Here is a 17,546-nt window from a genome sequence, read left to right on the forward strand (position 1 = left end):
ATTTGTCATAAGATGTATAATAAATGTGGCGAAGATAACAAATCAATCCGACGTAATCCCGAACTTTTATTCACGACTTCGCACTTATGGAGGGCACATTTTGCGAAACAGACACAACAATTTCAACAACCAACATGGACAGATAAACTTTAGTATCGTAAAACGAGGTATTTTTGATAATGCAGGTAACTTTGATAGTGCGAGGTCCGCAACGTACTAAACGAAATAACAAAAATTGTCATTCAGTTAAGCAAATCGAATGCGAAAGTAAGAAGTATCAGTGTGACACTTCATCTCGGAGCTGTTTTCGTACTAATCGGAGGTATTTGAGGCTTTATATTCGAATATTAAAAAATTATGAGGTTCGCACTTTCAAAACGCTCACAAACAATCTGTTTTACCATCACAATTTCATGAAATTATAATGAGTTCGGTACGAATGCTTGCTGGCCTAGCTATAGTAGAACAAGAATCCGGTACCGAACCTCATAGCGAAAACCAGTTTTACAATTTGGAATCAGTTTTGTAATCAAAGTCACAGATTCCCGTATAACTTTAAAAGCCTAGAGGTATGCAACACTTCATGTACTTTACGGGATTCATTCGATTTATACTCATTCATGTTCCAAAAACGATTGATTTATGGTGAATTCAATGTCGAAATATGATTATCAATAGATATCTATTCAGAGATATAATTTTATTCCTATTGTAAACTTATAATGGTGTGTTTGTCATGTTTGTTTTGACTGAAAACACTTTTAAAGGTGTTTTTTGTTCAATAAATTCTGTGTTTTAATTGATAAAATCTAATCAAGTTTCTCTATTAACATTCTCCAATCCAATTCAAACTGTGATGATGTCAAACAATAGTTTGTTGTGCATTTTCATGTGCCTCTCTACTCATTATCAATGTTACCCCATTACCAAAAACTGACTTTCGATTACCGTTAAGTCACCAGTCACCGTGCGGACTCCATTCACCGTGCACATATACAAATTCCTACAAAATATTCATACAACTTTCACAAATTATTCTTTTCTCTGCAAAATAAGATGAAACTAATAAAATGAAGTAGTTTTTGTCACAAAGCATTTTGAAAAACCTAGTTTATGTAGTCAAAATCATGTGAATTCTGTTTGATGATGAGATTTTTCAACACTCTTAGTAAAAACGCCAAAAATTACCATTTTTCATTTTAACGTTAGAGTATAAAATTTTTCAAAATTTCAACAAATTTTCATTGTGGATACCACTAAGTTGGATGTATTTCATCGTATGAGCAATGAAATTTCATGCAATTTATAATTTTTCATTGTGTTTCAGTCAAAACCCAAATGCACGGTAAATGGACCCTTTTCAATATGTATGGTTCCCATTACCGTGCAGTACTGTAAAAAGCTTGAAATTATTCGGTAATATTAGATTTATTGTTATGTCGTGATTAAAAAACTTTATTTTGAGTGTTTGAGTGAATATGAAATGGTTTGGACAATACAGTCAAACCTCCTATAACGATTTTAATGAAAAATTATTTATTTAGTAAATTTTTAAACGTTTTATGGTTTTTATTATAAATGAAGATTTTAATATTCTTAAAAATGAGTGCGCACACTACTAGCAACATAGTTGCTCCATTACCAACGTTTCTTCAAGATACAAAATTAAATCATGACGAAAACTATATGCACGGTGAATGGTGCATTAGTGTGCACGGTAAATGGTGACATAGCACGGTACGAGGCGACCTTAACATTACATTTTCAAACATATTTTTAGAGTATTTTTTGTTATCCAACACTAGTTTTATATTTTTTCCTGAATTTTTATATAATTGCACGCTACGTAGTGGTATTCTAGTACGCATCAAATTATTTGGCAAAGTTATACAATTTATTAAAGTGCAAATTTTTCTTAAATGCACGGTGAATGGTAGCTTGACGGTATATGAAAAACTATAGATTCATTCAGATCGAACCATTATGCAATACTTCATGTGCAATCAATAATTAACATACCAGTGTGAATAACAAGACCAGTTAGAGTGAAAATACCATACAAAATCGAAACAGTACATTGCCCCATTGGCTGTTTATTTTAATGGTTGTATGTAATTATATAGTTGTCTGCTATATTAAAAAAGCTTCATGTTCAATAACGAACTTCAATGATTTCAATTATTCAGTAGAATTGGAAACATTGATGGAAATTTGATAAATTGTAGTATGTTTACCTCAATAAATTTATGTAAAAATGCGATGTCGTTAATAAAAGGCATACCACCATGGGCTGGTCACATTGCGTGAATGTATGAAGAAATTATGCTCAATTTGAAACGTCTTGTAATCAATTCGTGTTCAAGGTATATCAAATAAGTCTTTGAGCTATTGCAATGCATCAAAATTAGTGTAACTCTAATATTCTCCTATGAACTCATATATGGGAGAAGGGTAAAACTCCAAAAATCGACTTTTTTCAATGTTTTGCCGATGAAAGATTTTTTAATATTCCGCAAGCTTTTTTTGACTACTAAGGCTGGCTATTAGTGAAAAAAGATCTGAGGTTCATTCAAGTTCGATAATATGTGTGTTCCAGCACACCGTGCGTAGGTCGCATGAGCGATTTCTCTTTATCGACCCTCTCTTCTGTGAATAAAAGTGACAAGATACAAGTTTATCAGCCGTTTTTCACTTCAAACCGCTTGTCAGTGATAGAATCTTGCGTCTTGAGGTGAAAAAATGCTGACAAATCTTGTCACCTTTATTTACAGAAGAGAGGATCGATGAAGATAAATCAATCATGCGACTTACGACCTTATTATAGCACACGCTTGATGTGTAATAAAAGCATCAAATCTCGATTACTTTTACAAATCGACGTAAGTAACTTTCATACGGTTTTGAGAAAGTTAATTACAACCTGTCTTCTAAAACTGTTTTAAAATGAATCCCCTTTTTAAATTTTTTTTACCGTGTAGGTACATCGCTTAAATTTTGCATGCAATCAGCTCGCGTTAAAACACTTGGTATTGCCTATCGTTTCCCACAAAAATTTTATGATATAATGATAAGCCGTTTCATTCAGTTACTTACGACATTTTTTCACCAATGTAAAATAAACTCAAGTAGTGTTTTGTTTTGATTCGTGGTTAAGTCACTTTGTCTCTCCATTCAACGGATCGGCGAATGTAATGGTTAGGTTACAAAAGTTGAAAATCTTACTTTCGCCGTTTTGTAAATCCTGAAATTAAACGTTCTAAAAGTAAAAAATCGAGTTGGTTTGGAGCAGAACGTGTAAAAATTCGTATGCGAAACACGTAGGATTGATAAAGTAAGTTTGTTAACTTTTCTGACTTGAGTCTGTTTGAATAAGTTTTCGAGAAATGTTAAGATGATCAGCTTTACTGTGTTGATCTCTAATGTTTTGTTATTATTGTGCTTGTAATTATTTTCAACGTATCAATCGGATTATGTGTGGCGGTTTGAAGATCAGGAAAACGTTTTCAAATTATCTCGTGATCATTGATTAGTTAATCCGTTAAAGATTTTTTTGAATAATTGATGAGTGATTTTATTTGGGTATTTCTGTAGGCATGTAAGTAACGGTTCTCGCATAACTTAAGATCTCGCCCTAAAAGCCATTGGTAAGAAGATGGAGAGAAGATCCTCCTCTATCTCCCAATGATGATAGTTTTCATCCTGGGCCATTCATTTGCTTAGAAACAAGGAACTACACACTCGGTTACCAATGGCTTTTAGGGCGAGATCACAAGTTATGCGAGAGTTGTTCATAACACTAGATTTCAATTTGGACAAATTGTTGAAAATGAGGTTTGAACTAGTAATTGAAAAACTTTTGTAGAAGGATTCTAAGAGTGAGTAAAAGAAGAGCCCATGATCAAAATTCTTTGGACAATGTTAACATTTATATGGTTATTCTTCCTGTCGTATTTATCAAATACAGACATTTGGAATTCATCTCTAGCAATCTAGACCATATTGACGATTCTTCAACAGTCAAAAGTTTTACTGAACACATCCTTGCGGTAATTGAAGAGTGGCATAGAAGAATATTTGGCTCCATACTTTAGACACCTCTACAATTGAAAAGAAGAAATAATTAATGATGACTAAACTTTTTTCCCATGACTCTGCATCTAAGCTACATTTCTTTGCTCTTCGTTTTCATGTTCACAGATGTTACAGAATCATACAGAAATCAAATCGAAACATTAGGGATACATGTAGCGATTGTATTTCTACCAGAAGATGAAGATGAGTAAATTCATATGTGCCAAAGAGATTTTGCAAGCAGTTTCTTAACGAGTTCGTAAAAAAATCTAATGGTATTCTCTTGAAAAATGAAACGCAATGAAATGAATGAAATTTGAAATTTCGGCAGCAAAACTTTCGATAATTATCAGTTCGAATGTGACTCCTCGCGTTGCTTCGATTTGCCACACATTTCTTCTTTAACGTGATTTTTTTTCAAGAAATATCTTTCAATCCTTCTTTTTCTTGGCATTACGTCCTCACTGAAACAAAGGCTGCTTCTCAGCTTAGTTTCAATTAGCACTTCAACAGTTATTAACCCCTCTACCGGCAGCTTCATTTTTTACAGCAAAATTCAAATTCAAATCGTTATAACTTTTTTGTTTTTCAATATTTTTGCACCATTTTTTCACAAGCTCTCAAAAAACTCTTCTAGTTTTAGAATCTGTGTCGATATTGATCATTGGTCATCTGGTTTTGAAGATATTCCAAAATTCCTTGGGGGACCGACCCGTAACTAGAACCCCCCGTTAATTTCTCAGGCTACAGAATTTTAATCGTATTCCTTCGGAACAATACATTAATTAGAGTATGTTGTGAAAAAATGAAGCTATTTGGTGCAGCCGTCTTTAAGTAATGACCATTTAGGTTTCTGTAACCACGCTGGTCAAATAAAGATCTTAAAAACTTCAAAAAACATCATATCGTAATATTTAGATATCTCCAAGAATACTGAATCGATTTGTATGATTTTTTCAGAGAAGCTCCTTATTACCTGGCATTATATAGCCCACATTTTATTTTTTGATAAATTGATCAAAAAGACCAAAGCCGCCAAAGACATTTTATATCGAAAATGTCGGTCCCCCAAGGAACATCGGAATATCTTTAAAACTAGATCACCAATAATTCATATCGACACGGATTTCTAAATTATAAGAGTTTTTTGAGAACTTGTGAAAAAATGGTGCAAAAATATTGAAAAACAAAAAAGTTACAACGATTTGAATATTTATTTTGCGGTAAAAAATGAAGCTGCCGGTAGAGGGGTTAACTGAGAAATTTCTTTACCAAAAGTAGCCATTTTCGCTTGAGTATATCGTGTGGCAAGTTCGATGGTACTCTATTGCCCAGGGAAGTCAAGAAAATTTCTCTTACGAAAGGATTCTGGACCGACTGGGAATCGAACCCACACCTTCAGCATGGCTTTGCTTTGTAGCTGCGGACTCTAACCACTAGGCTCAGGAAGGCCCCATCCTCTAATCATCAATTTTACAACTCTCAGCTTGATTTTTCCCGAATCTCAGCAAATGAGCATAATGCTTGAAAAGAACTCGTCAATAACTCTATTTCTGGGTGCATGGCGGTGCTAGTCTCGACATAAATAACATTGATAGTAATAGTAAGAAGTAATTTAGAAGAATTTCCACTTTTTCCCACATAGAACCTTGTTCAATATTAAGAAGTGTGGTCACCAAATATACGCTCTATGTTCAAGAAATCCCTAAAATAAACCCACCCGAAAGGATCCTCAACCGAACCTGTATTCATAATCGGCTACTTTCAATATGGTCTGGCTTTAAAGCTGCGCATTTCTCGCATAATCTGAGATAACGCCCTAAAAGCCATTGGTAACCACGTGTGTAGCTTGTTGTTTCTGAGCAAATGAATGAATAAGCATCTAAACCAACACCACTGACAGGTAGAGAATGATCCTTTCTTCACCATAGAGGTGTTGAATAACGTATAAATCCATTAAAATGCTCAGCAACAACACGCTACACTCATGGTTACCAATGGCTTTTAGGGCGTTATAAGTTATGCGAGATTTGCGCTCTAGAACAGTTGCAAATGGCCACTGAAAGTAATACCACGCTTGTACTGTGTACAAAAAGCGTGCTTTTCAGATGGTGCATATAATCAGTACATGATGTTTCTGCTTTTGAATCAAAAGCTGAACTGAAGAAGGCTCCCAGACATTTTTCACATCATTCGTAGTAATTACCATGCATTTTCTGATACTTTTAGAGATTAGAATGATAAAAACATAAGCTTTTCAAAATTCCCGAATTTGGCAACATCCCCATTTTGGCAACATAAAAATCAAGCCTTGTTGCCAAAATCGGTAAGACACTGTATTTTAATGCAATTTAAGTAAATTTCGGTATTTAGAATAACAAAATATCGATAACTTAGCAGAATAATTTGTTACGTATCCGATTGAGAGGTCATTAAATGCATTTGTTCTATTTATGAGGAGTATTTTTCATGTTTCTCATCACAACCCATTACCTCCCTCAGAAATAATTAGCAGTACAAGTCGTTTTTTTTTTATTTTAAATACAAGAATATATTTACTATGTGTACATAGAAAGGCCTTATTGTACGGAATGCAGGAGTTGAATCTGATATAATTTGGGAAATTTGACCGAACGTCTTGGTCACATGAGGGGCCCAAATACAAAGGAGTGAGAGTGACATTTAGGTCGGTTTTGAGTTAAGTATACTGAAAAGTTTCAAGCTTTACAACAGTGTTTTTGGAAGATTTTCGATAGACCCTTTCGATATTTTAGATAGGTATAATAAAATAAATAACACAAGGTACATTTGCTTGTTGTTTATTGTTCATTCAAAACTTACATTAGGATTTTCTTTATTTCCTTCCGCTATAGTCCTGCTATCTGATTCTCGGAAGTGCTTGGAACATACGAAAAGATTCGTGGTATTTGTTTTCACGTTTTAGCCCAAAAATGTTAGTCATCGGTTTCTCTGCACATTGATCGTTGGAACTCTATGGAAAGTAACCGGTTTACATGATGCTGTTTTATGATTTCTTGGAATATAATTTGCTCCTGCATGTCGGAACATGATAATTCAACATAGAGACGAACCAGCCAAGGGCTGAAAGTCTCTTTAATAAAGAAAATTCATTCATTCATAATTCGACATTTTGATGGTGAAATTCAAGCGCTTTTCTAGTTTCAAACCGGTGAAAACTGGCACTGAAAAAGTTTTCGTAGCTTGATCGAAAGAGTACATTTGTCTAAGTATAATACAAATTGATAAAGCTTCAATATCATAATTTTGACGTTATAAATGATTAAGGAAGATTTAAACCTGTTGACTCAATGAGATTTCAATTTACATAATAACAGCTCGTCCCGTAGTTACATTTGCCGAGCAATGTTTCAAAAGCGATTTCCATACTAACTTCAAATTCATTTTAAAAACAGTTCCAGGGCACGGAAAATTATGAAATTTTGGATTCTGGCTTAATTTTGTACGTAGAATCATGATATGTAAAAAAATGGATACTTCTAAACAAACCAATTGAATTAATTGAATTAAAATGTCGCGATTATCCAAATCCATTGAGCATGGTCCAAAAGGGTTATAATGCAAGCCGCCAACCTCTCTGGGCCTATCTTGATGAGTTCAGGTCCGATAACTTTATTGCCAGTTTGTTCCTTTATTGTGAACGCTGTTTGCTTTGCACTGTCCTGACTATTTGCGTTTGTATCCTATACGTCATTCAAATGTTCATCGTAGTGCTGCTTTCACATTTCTTCCACCTCGCGCGTCAAGATGCTAACATGCTTAACTTTGTCTGCAATCTTTGACGACTCTGAAACTTTCAAAACTTGCAAACAATTTTCATCGCTACAAGATCTACGACTTGACTTGAAGTCTCGTGTTGATGTTTCTCTCACTGATCGTTTATGTTTTTCTTTCTAGGTCATCCAGACTTTAACTTCGATTGTAAAGTGCACTCAAAAGGAAGCGATTGAGTACGTTACCAGCATCGATCGAGAAGGAAGAGCGGTTGTCAAGTGTGCTTCATTTGAAACGTGTAAAAAATTGAAAGAGGATGTCGAGAATAAGGTTATACGATCCTCGATGACAGCCAAAGCATCCCCTTTGAAAGTAACTGTTTTACACAAAAATGAGGTGGCTTGCCAACATCTTGCTATGCAAATTTTGGGATGGTATGATTTGTGCAATTTTGAAGCCAATATAACTTGCATTATATGTTTAATTGTTTGTTTTAGGTTCCAAGAATTTCTTACAAGACACTCGACTTTCAGGTTAATTTATTGCAATATTGTTGCTGAGGTTAATATACCGTACAATCTGAAGCAAATTCTCAGCAATGATCACAAGCTGTGGAAGTCGGCCAGAACCTGCTGGCACAGATTGCTCATCTCCGGCATGCTAATGGAATACGAGAACAAAAAATCGCTGGCTGTGATGTTTACCAAGTTGTATTCCACCTTGATGCAGGATTTTATTCGAGATGACCATTACCACTCGTTTTCAATTGTATCGCTGAGCGTTCAATTGTTCACGGTGCCAACCATTGCGCATCATCTCATTGCCCATGAGCTGGCGTTTTTTAAACTGATGCATACATTCTATTCCGAATCGATTGAAAAATATGTCAAGAACAAACTCCTTCAGTTTGCCAAGAACACATCAACGATGAATGTCTTTAAAAGGGCGTCTTATATTTTGGTCGATTTGAAATATCTGCTTAGCTTCAAGCCGGATGTGTGGACTCAAGAGCTGCGAACTGGATTTTTACATGGCGTTCAGATTCTTATCCGTCTTTTGAAATGCATGCAAGGAATGGATGCTGTTACCAGACAAGTTGGGCAGCACATGGAATACGAGCCAGAATGGGAGACAGCGTTTACTCTGCATCTGAAGCTATCACATTTGATCACCCTCGTGTTAGAATGGTGCAGCACAGATAAAGTAGTTTTGGTTAAAGTGTATCGCATGCTGTTGGCTGCTTTAACTGAAATCAAATTCATCGTATCTGAATCAAAGGTTGAGGTACGAGAGCTCGCTGACCACAGTGCTTCCTGTTTGATGTATGATGTCTCATCGAAACCTGTATCTATCCATTTGCCGCTAACACGTTTCCTAGCTGGGCTCTACGTTCATTTTGAGAAGTTTGACTTGACGTTCGATACGGTAGCTTCATCCTCTACTGATAAACCAACTCCGGAGCAGATTATAGAACCAGTTCTGAGTACCAGAACAATGATTTCTCAAGTCTATGCCGGAATGTGGCGTCGCAATGGGTATTCTTTGCTCAATCAACTCTACTTCTATCGTAACGTCAAGTGCCGTTACGAGATGCTAGACCGTGATATTGTTATCCTTCAAATTGGTGCTTCATTGATTGAAAGTAATGAATACTTGATTCACGTATTGAGTAAGTTTAATCTCATCGAATGGACGAACGATGACTACGAACCTTCGAATGCTGCAAATCCGGAAGAAGATTGCGTTCGACAGGTCATTAATATGGTTGACGAACTGCTTGAGCTATTGATTATCGTGGTCGGCGAACGTTACGTTCCAGGCATCGGGATGATCTCAGAAGATGATCGAATTAAAAAAGAAATCGTTCAGCAGCTCTGTATTAAGCCGTATTCACATTCGGAACTGAACCGTGCTTTGAATGAAGACAACAGCAGCGAAACTGGAATGGAGAATGTAATTGAAGAGATAGCAACATTCGAGAAGCCAACCAAGTCTGATAAGAAAGGAGTTTACAAGTTGAAACCGGAATATTTCAAATGGTACAATATGTACTTTTACCACTATAGTAAGGAAGACAAGTCCAAATCAGAAGAAGCTCAAAGAAGACGACGTAAGGAAAAGCATGAATTGGTATGTTGTCCGCCACCAGAATTGCCGCAACTGACTCAGTCGTTCAGGTAAGAACTCATTTGCATTGCTCTAGTCCGGAATCTTTAGAAGGGTTTTTTATCTGGTTGCGTTAAGTGGAAGGATCAGCACAAGTTTCACAAAAAAATCATAGAAAATTTAATGATGGAAATGTGATGATCTATTTTTGCATATGTATTTCAATCCCGAGCAAGGAATTAAAACTAATTAAAAACTTAGTTTTATGGTGTGATATCATCGTTTTTTTACATATAATAGTATTCTGATCGAGTTGACAACAATTTAATTAAAATGTGAGATCAATATTTTGTATGAATGTAAACTGATTTGTGATATTGAATTAGTTCATCTCGGGACCAACGACTTCACTTCCCTTTTACTTTACTTTTAAAGTCATGACTATCTCAGGTCTTCTGGTGGCAGCGTGTGTTTTCTAACCACCAGGTCTATGCCCTGCATTATTATTATTATTATTCAAAATTAGTAATTAAGCTCAGTTGGCATAAAATCGTTTTGCATAAACTCATTTGTCTCAACTAATTTAATGACTTTTGAAGAACAGCCTATTTGAAAAGAAATTGATAAAATAATAGTAATGTTCATGCTTCTAGCTTAGCAAAAATTGACCTGTTTCTAGCTTGTAAAATATATTGAAATCTACCCTGAACACTCTAGACCAGTGCTTCCCAAACTTTTTTGACTTTCGCCCCCCTGAGGCCAATATATTTTTGGAATCGCCCCCCTGATATGTTTTTGAAAAATTTGTATTAGATGCTCTAATTTGCTAAAATTTAGACCAATATATAACCACAAATAATCAAAAATTGGTTAAGTTAACAAGTTTACTTATGTAAAAATATCAAACATATGCGGTTTTGAAGTTTAAATTATTCATATTATATTCATTGATAATCTTTTATCATAAAATCTATCTGTAGATCTGCATAATATCATGATGATACATTTTCTTAAATTTCAATAAACTACCGTTTTTTAAAATGATGTGCTGGTAAGTAATTCATAACAGCAAACAACCTATGAGTATTACATGCTACTGCACCAGTTTTCACTACGCTAAATAAATTTGGCTGACTTTCTGAATTTCGAAACTTATTTGATTGAATAAATACGTTCTTTTTACAATTGTTAAAACAAATGTTGGAATTTTTGTTTTGAAAGAACGTTTTTCGTTTTAAAAAATATTTTTTTTTTCCGAAAACCTGGAGATATTTATCCGATAATTCTTCAAATCTGTTTTTAGTTACATGATTAACGTCTTCGGTGATTATTAAATCCAACGTTGGCACCTTATTTTTGCTAACAAAATTTTCTGATTTTTTAAATAGTTTGTGCTTTGAGTTAGTTACAAGTGTTGCCGAAAACTTGGCCACTTGCTGCCAAATTCTAAAACTCTTTTATAAATAAAACATCAATTTATTAAATTTAGATATTAGATCCAATATCTAAAAATGTTTAATAATTAAATGAAATTGATCAATTTAAGAACTCTTTCAAACAATCTCTGACTATAAACATATAATAAAGTTCTGAATACGTTATGTTTTGGGAAAATTTCAGTTACCGATTCATAATTTATAGCGATGCTTTACAAACATATTTCGTCTTTAACAATGTGTGTCCAAGTTTTGTCTATCCTGATATAATAAGAAAATGTTAAAAGGTACAAAGAAATAGAGGGAAAGATTGACATGTGGAATCTTTAGATTTTTAGAGTATAATCTCTTATTAAATTGAGTCTCTTCTCCAAATGAATCGTAGTTTTCAGTTTCTTCCACTTTCGCCCCCTTTTTAGTATTTTCGCCCCCCAAATTCCATTCTAAAAATTTTCGCCCCCCTGGACATGAAAATCGCCCCCAGGGGGGCGAATTCGCCCTCTTTGGGAATCACTGCTCTAGACAATTTATCAGAAGATCATTCACAAGTTTCTTCCTTCTGATTTCATGGATTTAGTATTTTAGGAATTGGGAGAATTGTAATATATGCGTAGCTTATTTGTCCCGTAGAGACACAAAACACAATATTTTAGTCACACTCTTTTTATTGATGTTGCTTCATGCCTCTTGTAATTTGACGATCCCATTTCTAAAAAAGAGTCATTTGAAGCAAACAAGTCTTGTCCCAGACGAGGAACTGTAAATTATTTTTTCAAGTTACTAATTATTGCCACATTTTACATTTCTCGCGTAACTTATGACCTCGTCCTAAAAGTCATTACAAACCGAATGTGTAGCTCGTTGATTTTAAGCAAATGAATGAGCCAAGATAAAAAAAAAACTATAACTACAGTGAGATATAGGAGGATTCGGCCACTTTTAGAAATTAGGTATGTGTACGAGGGTCCTATAACACTTCCCCGAATACCATTACCCCGAAAACCATTACCCCAATGCAACGTTACCCGAATGACACATTACCCCGAAAACCAGTTCCCCGAAAGTCAGTGATGCACTTCAAGAAATTCTTCGAAGACGCTCGCGAATTTGAGCCTAAAATTCCATTTTTCTCGTTCTATGTACGACAAGCGAGGTTTTCCTGGCAGTGTTAAAATAATTGTCGGCGTAATAACTACTAACATTTCTATAAGTATTTTTTTATTCTTTCAATCATCGGCTGTTCTTTCGAGGTTGTATAATGCCAGAGTGTACGTTTTAACCAATGATTTTCCCTTCTTTGAGTTATAGAACAGCCGAGTTGTAGTTCAGACGGGCGACCTTGAAAATAAGCTCCTGCATTACTAGTCTGTATTACATCTTGTAGGTATTACAACTTCCAACAAGAGAATTGTCCTTCTTTTAATTATCGACTACTCTTTCAAAAGTTGCGCTTGTAAAGTGACTATCGGCATCATAATTTTTAACGTTTTCAGCAATGATTTTTTCTTCTTTTATCATCGGCTCTTTGGCGATGCATTTTTTAAATAGTTGTCAGTATAATAGTCTAGTGCCATTCCAGAATATGTTGATCATCAATTGATATAACGCTTTTGAAAGAGGGCTGTAAAGGTATCTAATATTAACATGTGAAAACGAAATCAGTACCAGCATTATCAGCAGTTCGAAAAATGTAACAATGAATCTGTGAACACAGCCATCCTCACAAAATTAAGTGCACGCCTGTGAATGAGATTTTGGTTCTCACTTGACCCTCAAAGAATAGCTGTTGATTAAAAGAAGAATAAATCTTTGATAACAAGAACACGAATTCAAATAAAAATCAAGTAGTAAATTATATTTGGTTGGCGGCTTCCAGGCTAGTACCGTTATTTAATATCATTGAGTAAAGTATATTTTGAAGTAGGGAACACTTCGTCATATAGAGGAGAAATTTTCTACTTCCGAATCTTCAGATTCTTTTTGTCATATACCGTAAAACGGGGTGAATAGAAACAGTGGGCGAATAGAAACAAAGCGACCTTCAGTAAAAAATGCGACTATTATGTAATGATAAACTTTAAAAACCTACTGAAATATTTTTTTTCCATTAGTTCAATAACAACAGAATATCGCTAGACGATTTTCAAATTAAAAATTTTGCTACATTTCTCATTAAAAAATTAAGATGAAAATATTGAAATCTCAATCATTTTTGATAGCTTGAAACATCCGCCATTTTGACTGATTTAAAAAATGATCGAAAATTGAACTTGATTTCAAAAATTTAATTTTTTTTCTTCGCTAAGTAAATGTGTTTATTTTTCCATTAAAATGAAAAAAAGTATTAATATTTACTGAACGGTATTTCTATTCGCCCCATTGCGGGGTGAATAGAAACATACAACATTTTCATAAATCTTTGTACGATATATTTTTTTTATTTTTAACAGCAATTGGGGTCTTAGCAAAGGAAGACGCGACCCATATTTAAGGCTAATAAAATTGGTTTTTATCCACACGGTTTAAGTTGTACGCATTCAAACATGTCGGAAAGTGTTTCTATTCGCCCCATTTTACGGTACATTAGCGACAATTTGATAGACAATGACCTCCAACGAACAAGAGAAGACGTGCTTAACCACAACTAATTATTAAAAAAATGTATGGTGTTGATTTGTCGAAGCTTAATTTTGAATTTTTCGGGGCAAGAAAATTCGGGGTTATGGTCCATTCGGGGAAATGGTATTCGGGGTAACGGACCATTCGGGGTAATGGATTTCGGGGTATTGGTTTTCGGGGTACTTGACCATTCGGGGTATTGACTTTCGGGGTGATGGTTTTCGGGGTAATGGTATTCGGGGAAGTGTTATAGGATCGTGTACGAGTATACTGACCAAAAATTAAATGAAATCTGTTAAGTATTCGTCGAGTGGTGAGATTTTCAGCTTTTTTATTTCACTCTGGGCTATACTGCGCATACTCCCAATACAGTCCCATCAGGAAAATCATCATGTCGAGAAAAACGCAACTGAACATTATTGCAAAAGTTTTCGTAGCAGAAAATTCTAGTGGCATTACTCAACACATTATCATTAGAGTACAAGAAAATGAACAACTACTAAAATATTGTGAATGCGGTTGTTTTTTATATACAAATCCAAGATAGTTGTCAATGGGAATCGTTATCCGAGTGCCAGTCCTATGAGGCCTTCCTTAGCCGAGTGGTTAGGATCCGCGGCTACAAAGCAAAGCCATGCTGAAGGTGTCTGGGTACGATTCCCGGTCGGTTCAGGATTTTTTCGTAATGGAAATTTCCTTGACTTCCCTGGGCATAAAATATCATCGTACCTGCCACACGATATACAGATGCGAAAATGGCAACTTTGGCAAAGAAAATTCTCAGTTAATAACTGTGGAAGTGCTCATTGAACACTAAGTTGGGAAGCATTCTTTGTCCCAGTGAGGACGTAATGCCAAGAAGAAGAAAAAGAACCAGTCCCATTACATGGGACTCGCTTACTTACCTTTACAAATTTACTATGGATTCCAAGGCACTTTTCCTTTTGCTACTATAGTTCTTTCATATTTTAATGGCAATACTTATTATACAATATGAAACAATACGGTGGTGATAATGACAGTCCTCAAGACATTCCTGGGTTTGATGAAAGCGATGCGGCCGGCCTTATACCTAGGAAAAGTATTTTGGATTCATCTGCAGCACGTTGTTGAATATGAAACTCAGGTATTCAGGCGGGTTAGTTTTTGTTAGCTTGATTTCGACAAAGCTGTTGGACATTTCTTAGTAATTCATAATGTGGGATTTTAATTGGACTTTCTTAATTCTCAGCATTAAATATTGCTAAACGCACTGCTTGACCAGCCGACGATACCAGTGGTGATATGCTAATTCACATGTTGGCCCAAAAAGCCTCCCCTCCATGTCGTTCAAAAAGGTGAACCCAGCGGAGATTTCATTGATAGGCAATTGATCAGAAGACGAAAGTTATGACAACTATACTGCCGTGAATCGCAAGTCAGTCCCATCTGTAAAAAGTAGGCATTGAAAAAATGGGTTGTGAAGTTTTTAAACTCGTTTTCCATACGATATTCAAAAAATTCCAGAGGATTGTAACATGTTCCAATCTTAATGAAACTTTCACAACTTGCTCTTCACTACGATATCTTTCCGAGAAAAATATAAAGATGATCAAAATAAGTTACATTTTAGTGTTTCGCGATGGGAAAGTCTGTAGTGGGACTGATATGCGGTTACTTTTCATTATGGGACAAATTGACTTGACTGAAAGAGCATTGGAAAAGATGTTGAAAACTGAACTCAACTCAATTTTGTCGAAAATGCAGATGGGACTGACTTGCGATTCACGGCAGTATAGGTTTGACTTGGAGGGAAGCTATTTATCTTATTTTTAATTTAGACTCTCATAAGGATTAGATATGTTTCTATCACTCATCGCACCAGAAGCATCCTAGACAAAAATGAAAAACAACATTTGTTATGAAGTGGAGATGGTTTAAAACACTAATTTGTAGCATTTCTTTTACTTGTGGGATGAAAAGTACGATGCAAGATTATACAGAAATCATAACAGGAATAGGTTTACTTAAATTTCATCGTAATCTACTACTGGGGCTGTTATGCGGGTACTTTCAATATGGGACGCACATGATTCGTTATTTTTTCGCATTTTGTCCATACAAAGATACAGTTTTAAGTATGATACCATCAAGTACTGCTTTGCGAGTATGGGCAGTTCTTCTTTCTGGCGTTACGTCCCAACTGGGACAAAGCCTGCTGCTCAGATTAGTGTTCTTCTGAGCACTTCCACTGTTATTAACTTTCTTTGCCGATTGACCATTTTTGCATGTGTATTCGTGTTTTTTTTTTTTTTTTTTTTTTTTTTTTTTTTTTTTTTTTTCTTCTAAGCAATGGGGGGATAATCTGCTCAACAGACGCCGTGTGGGGTTAGGGACCATTTACTACATGCAAGCAGTAAACAGGACTACACCCCCGACCCACTAAACCATTTCCATTGCCGCCAAACCCTTCGTCTCTCCGGGACCACCAAGAAGGCATTGCTTCGGAGAGGGGCTATTGCACATCGCATCCTCCAGGTTAGCTGCGTAGCCATGCAGCAACGAACATCGATGACACGCTTAGGGGGGTCCACCAAGGTAGCATGCTGGCGCTTTGCCAGCTTCCCAGGTGGTCCTCACCTCCCGTTGTCCGCTGAAAGCGGGCAGGGTCGACCACTACGCCCGCGCCCAGCTGCACCGCAGATATCAAGAACTGATAGTGCGGGCTTCGCAATTTGACCTACTGAAGGCTCAGGCCCTATCAGCTAGCACCAGCTGGGATTGCTGACGAAGGGGCCTCCACCTGCCCCGAACAACCAGAGGCTCGTATCCACCCAGTAGGCCGGCGCCACGACAGCAGCGCTACCAGGATGTTCTCCCCGCGGCCACTTAATCGCTGTAAGGGTCGATTTCGACCGTAGGGCACCGGTATGACCTACGTAGCCGACTGCGAACCCTTGGACCACCTGTTGTTTAGCGTCTGCACTAGCCACTCCTCGAGTCCACTCGCCACCTCCTTTGCAGTTCCGAGACGATGTGGGTGATAGCCGATGAAACGGCATTCCAGCCAAACTCGTCTTCACACATCCTCTGGACCAAATTGTCCGGAGTCGTGTCCCGACCGCATGTGGCTAACATGCGGTCACGCATTGTGCGGAAACGCGGGCACACGAACAAAACGTGTTCCGCCGTTTCCTCCAAACCTGCACAAACTGGACATTCGGGAGAACCCGCATGACCGAAACGGTGTAGATACTGTCTAAAGCAACCATGGCCCGAAAGGACCTGTGTCAGGTGGAATGTTAGTTCCCCATGGCGCCTATTGACCCAGATATCTAACCTCGGAATCAACCTGTGAGTCCACACTCCCTTGGTGGAACTGTCCCACGCACGCTGCCATTTGACCATGGAGGCCAGTCTGGCAGTCCTGCGTATGCCTCTTGTGCCGCGCATTTCAAAGCACTCTATGTCTTCCATGATAAGGATACCAATAGGCACCATACCGGTGATGACGCAGAGTGCATCGTGTGACACGGTACGGTACGCGCTCGCAACCCTCAGGCACATTAGCCTATAAGTACT

The 17,546-nt window shown here is 36.5% G+C and overlaps 1 protein-coding gene across 1 annotated transcript in view; it reads left to right on the forward strand.

Moving 5' to 3' along the window:
• The window catches only part of LOC5571583 (E3 ubiquitin-protein ligase UBR1), an 84,083-nt gene that overhangs the window by 47,004 nt on the left and 19,533 nt on the right, over positions 1–17,546 (forward strand). The window contains exons 6-7 of the mRNA XM_021851835.1: positions 8,008–8,258; positions 8,322–10,001. Coding sequence (XP_021707527.1) covers positions 8,008–8,258; positions 8,322–10,001 — 1,931 coding nt within the window. The remainder of the gene's footprint in view (positions 1–8,007; positions 8,259–8,321; positions 10,002–17,546) is intronic.

Source organism: Aedes aegypti, chromosome 1 (assembly GCF_002204515.2).
Source record: "Aedes aegypti strain LVP_AGWG chromosome 1, AaegL5.0 Primary Assembly, whole genome shotgun sequence".
NCBI lineage: Eukaryota > Metazoa > Arthropoda > Insecta > Diptera > Culicidae > Aedes > Aedes aegypti.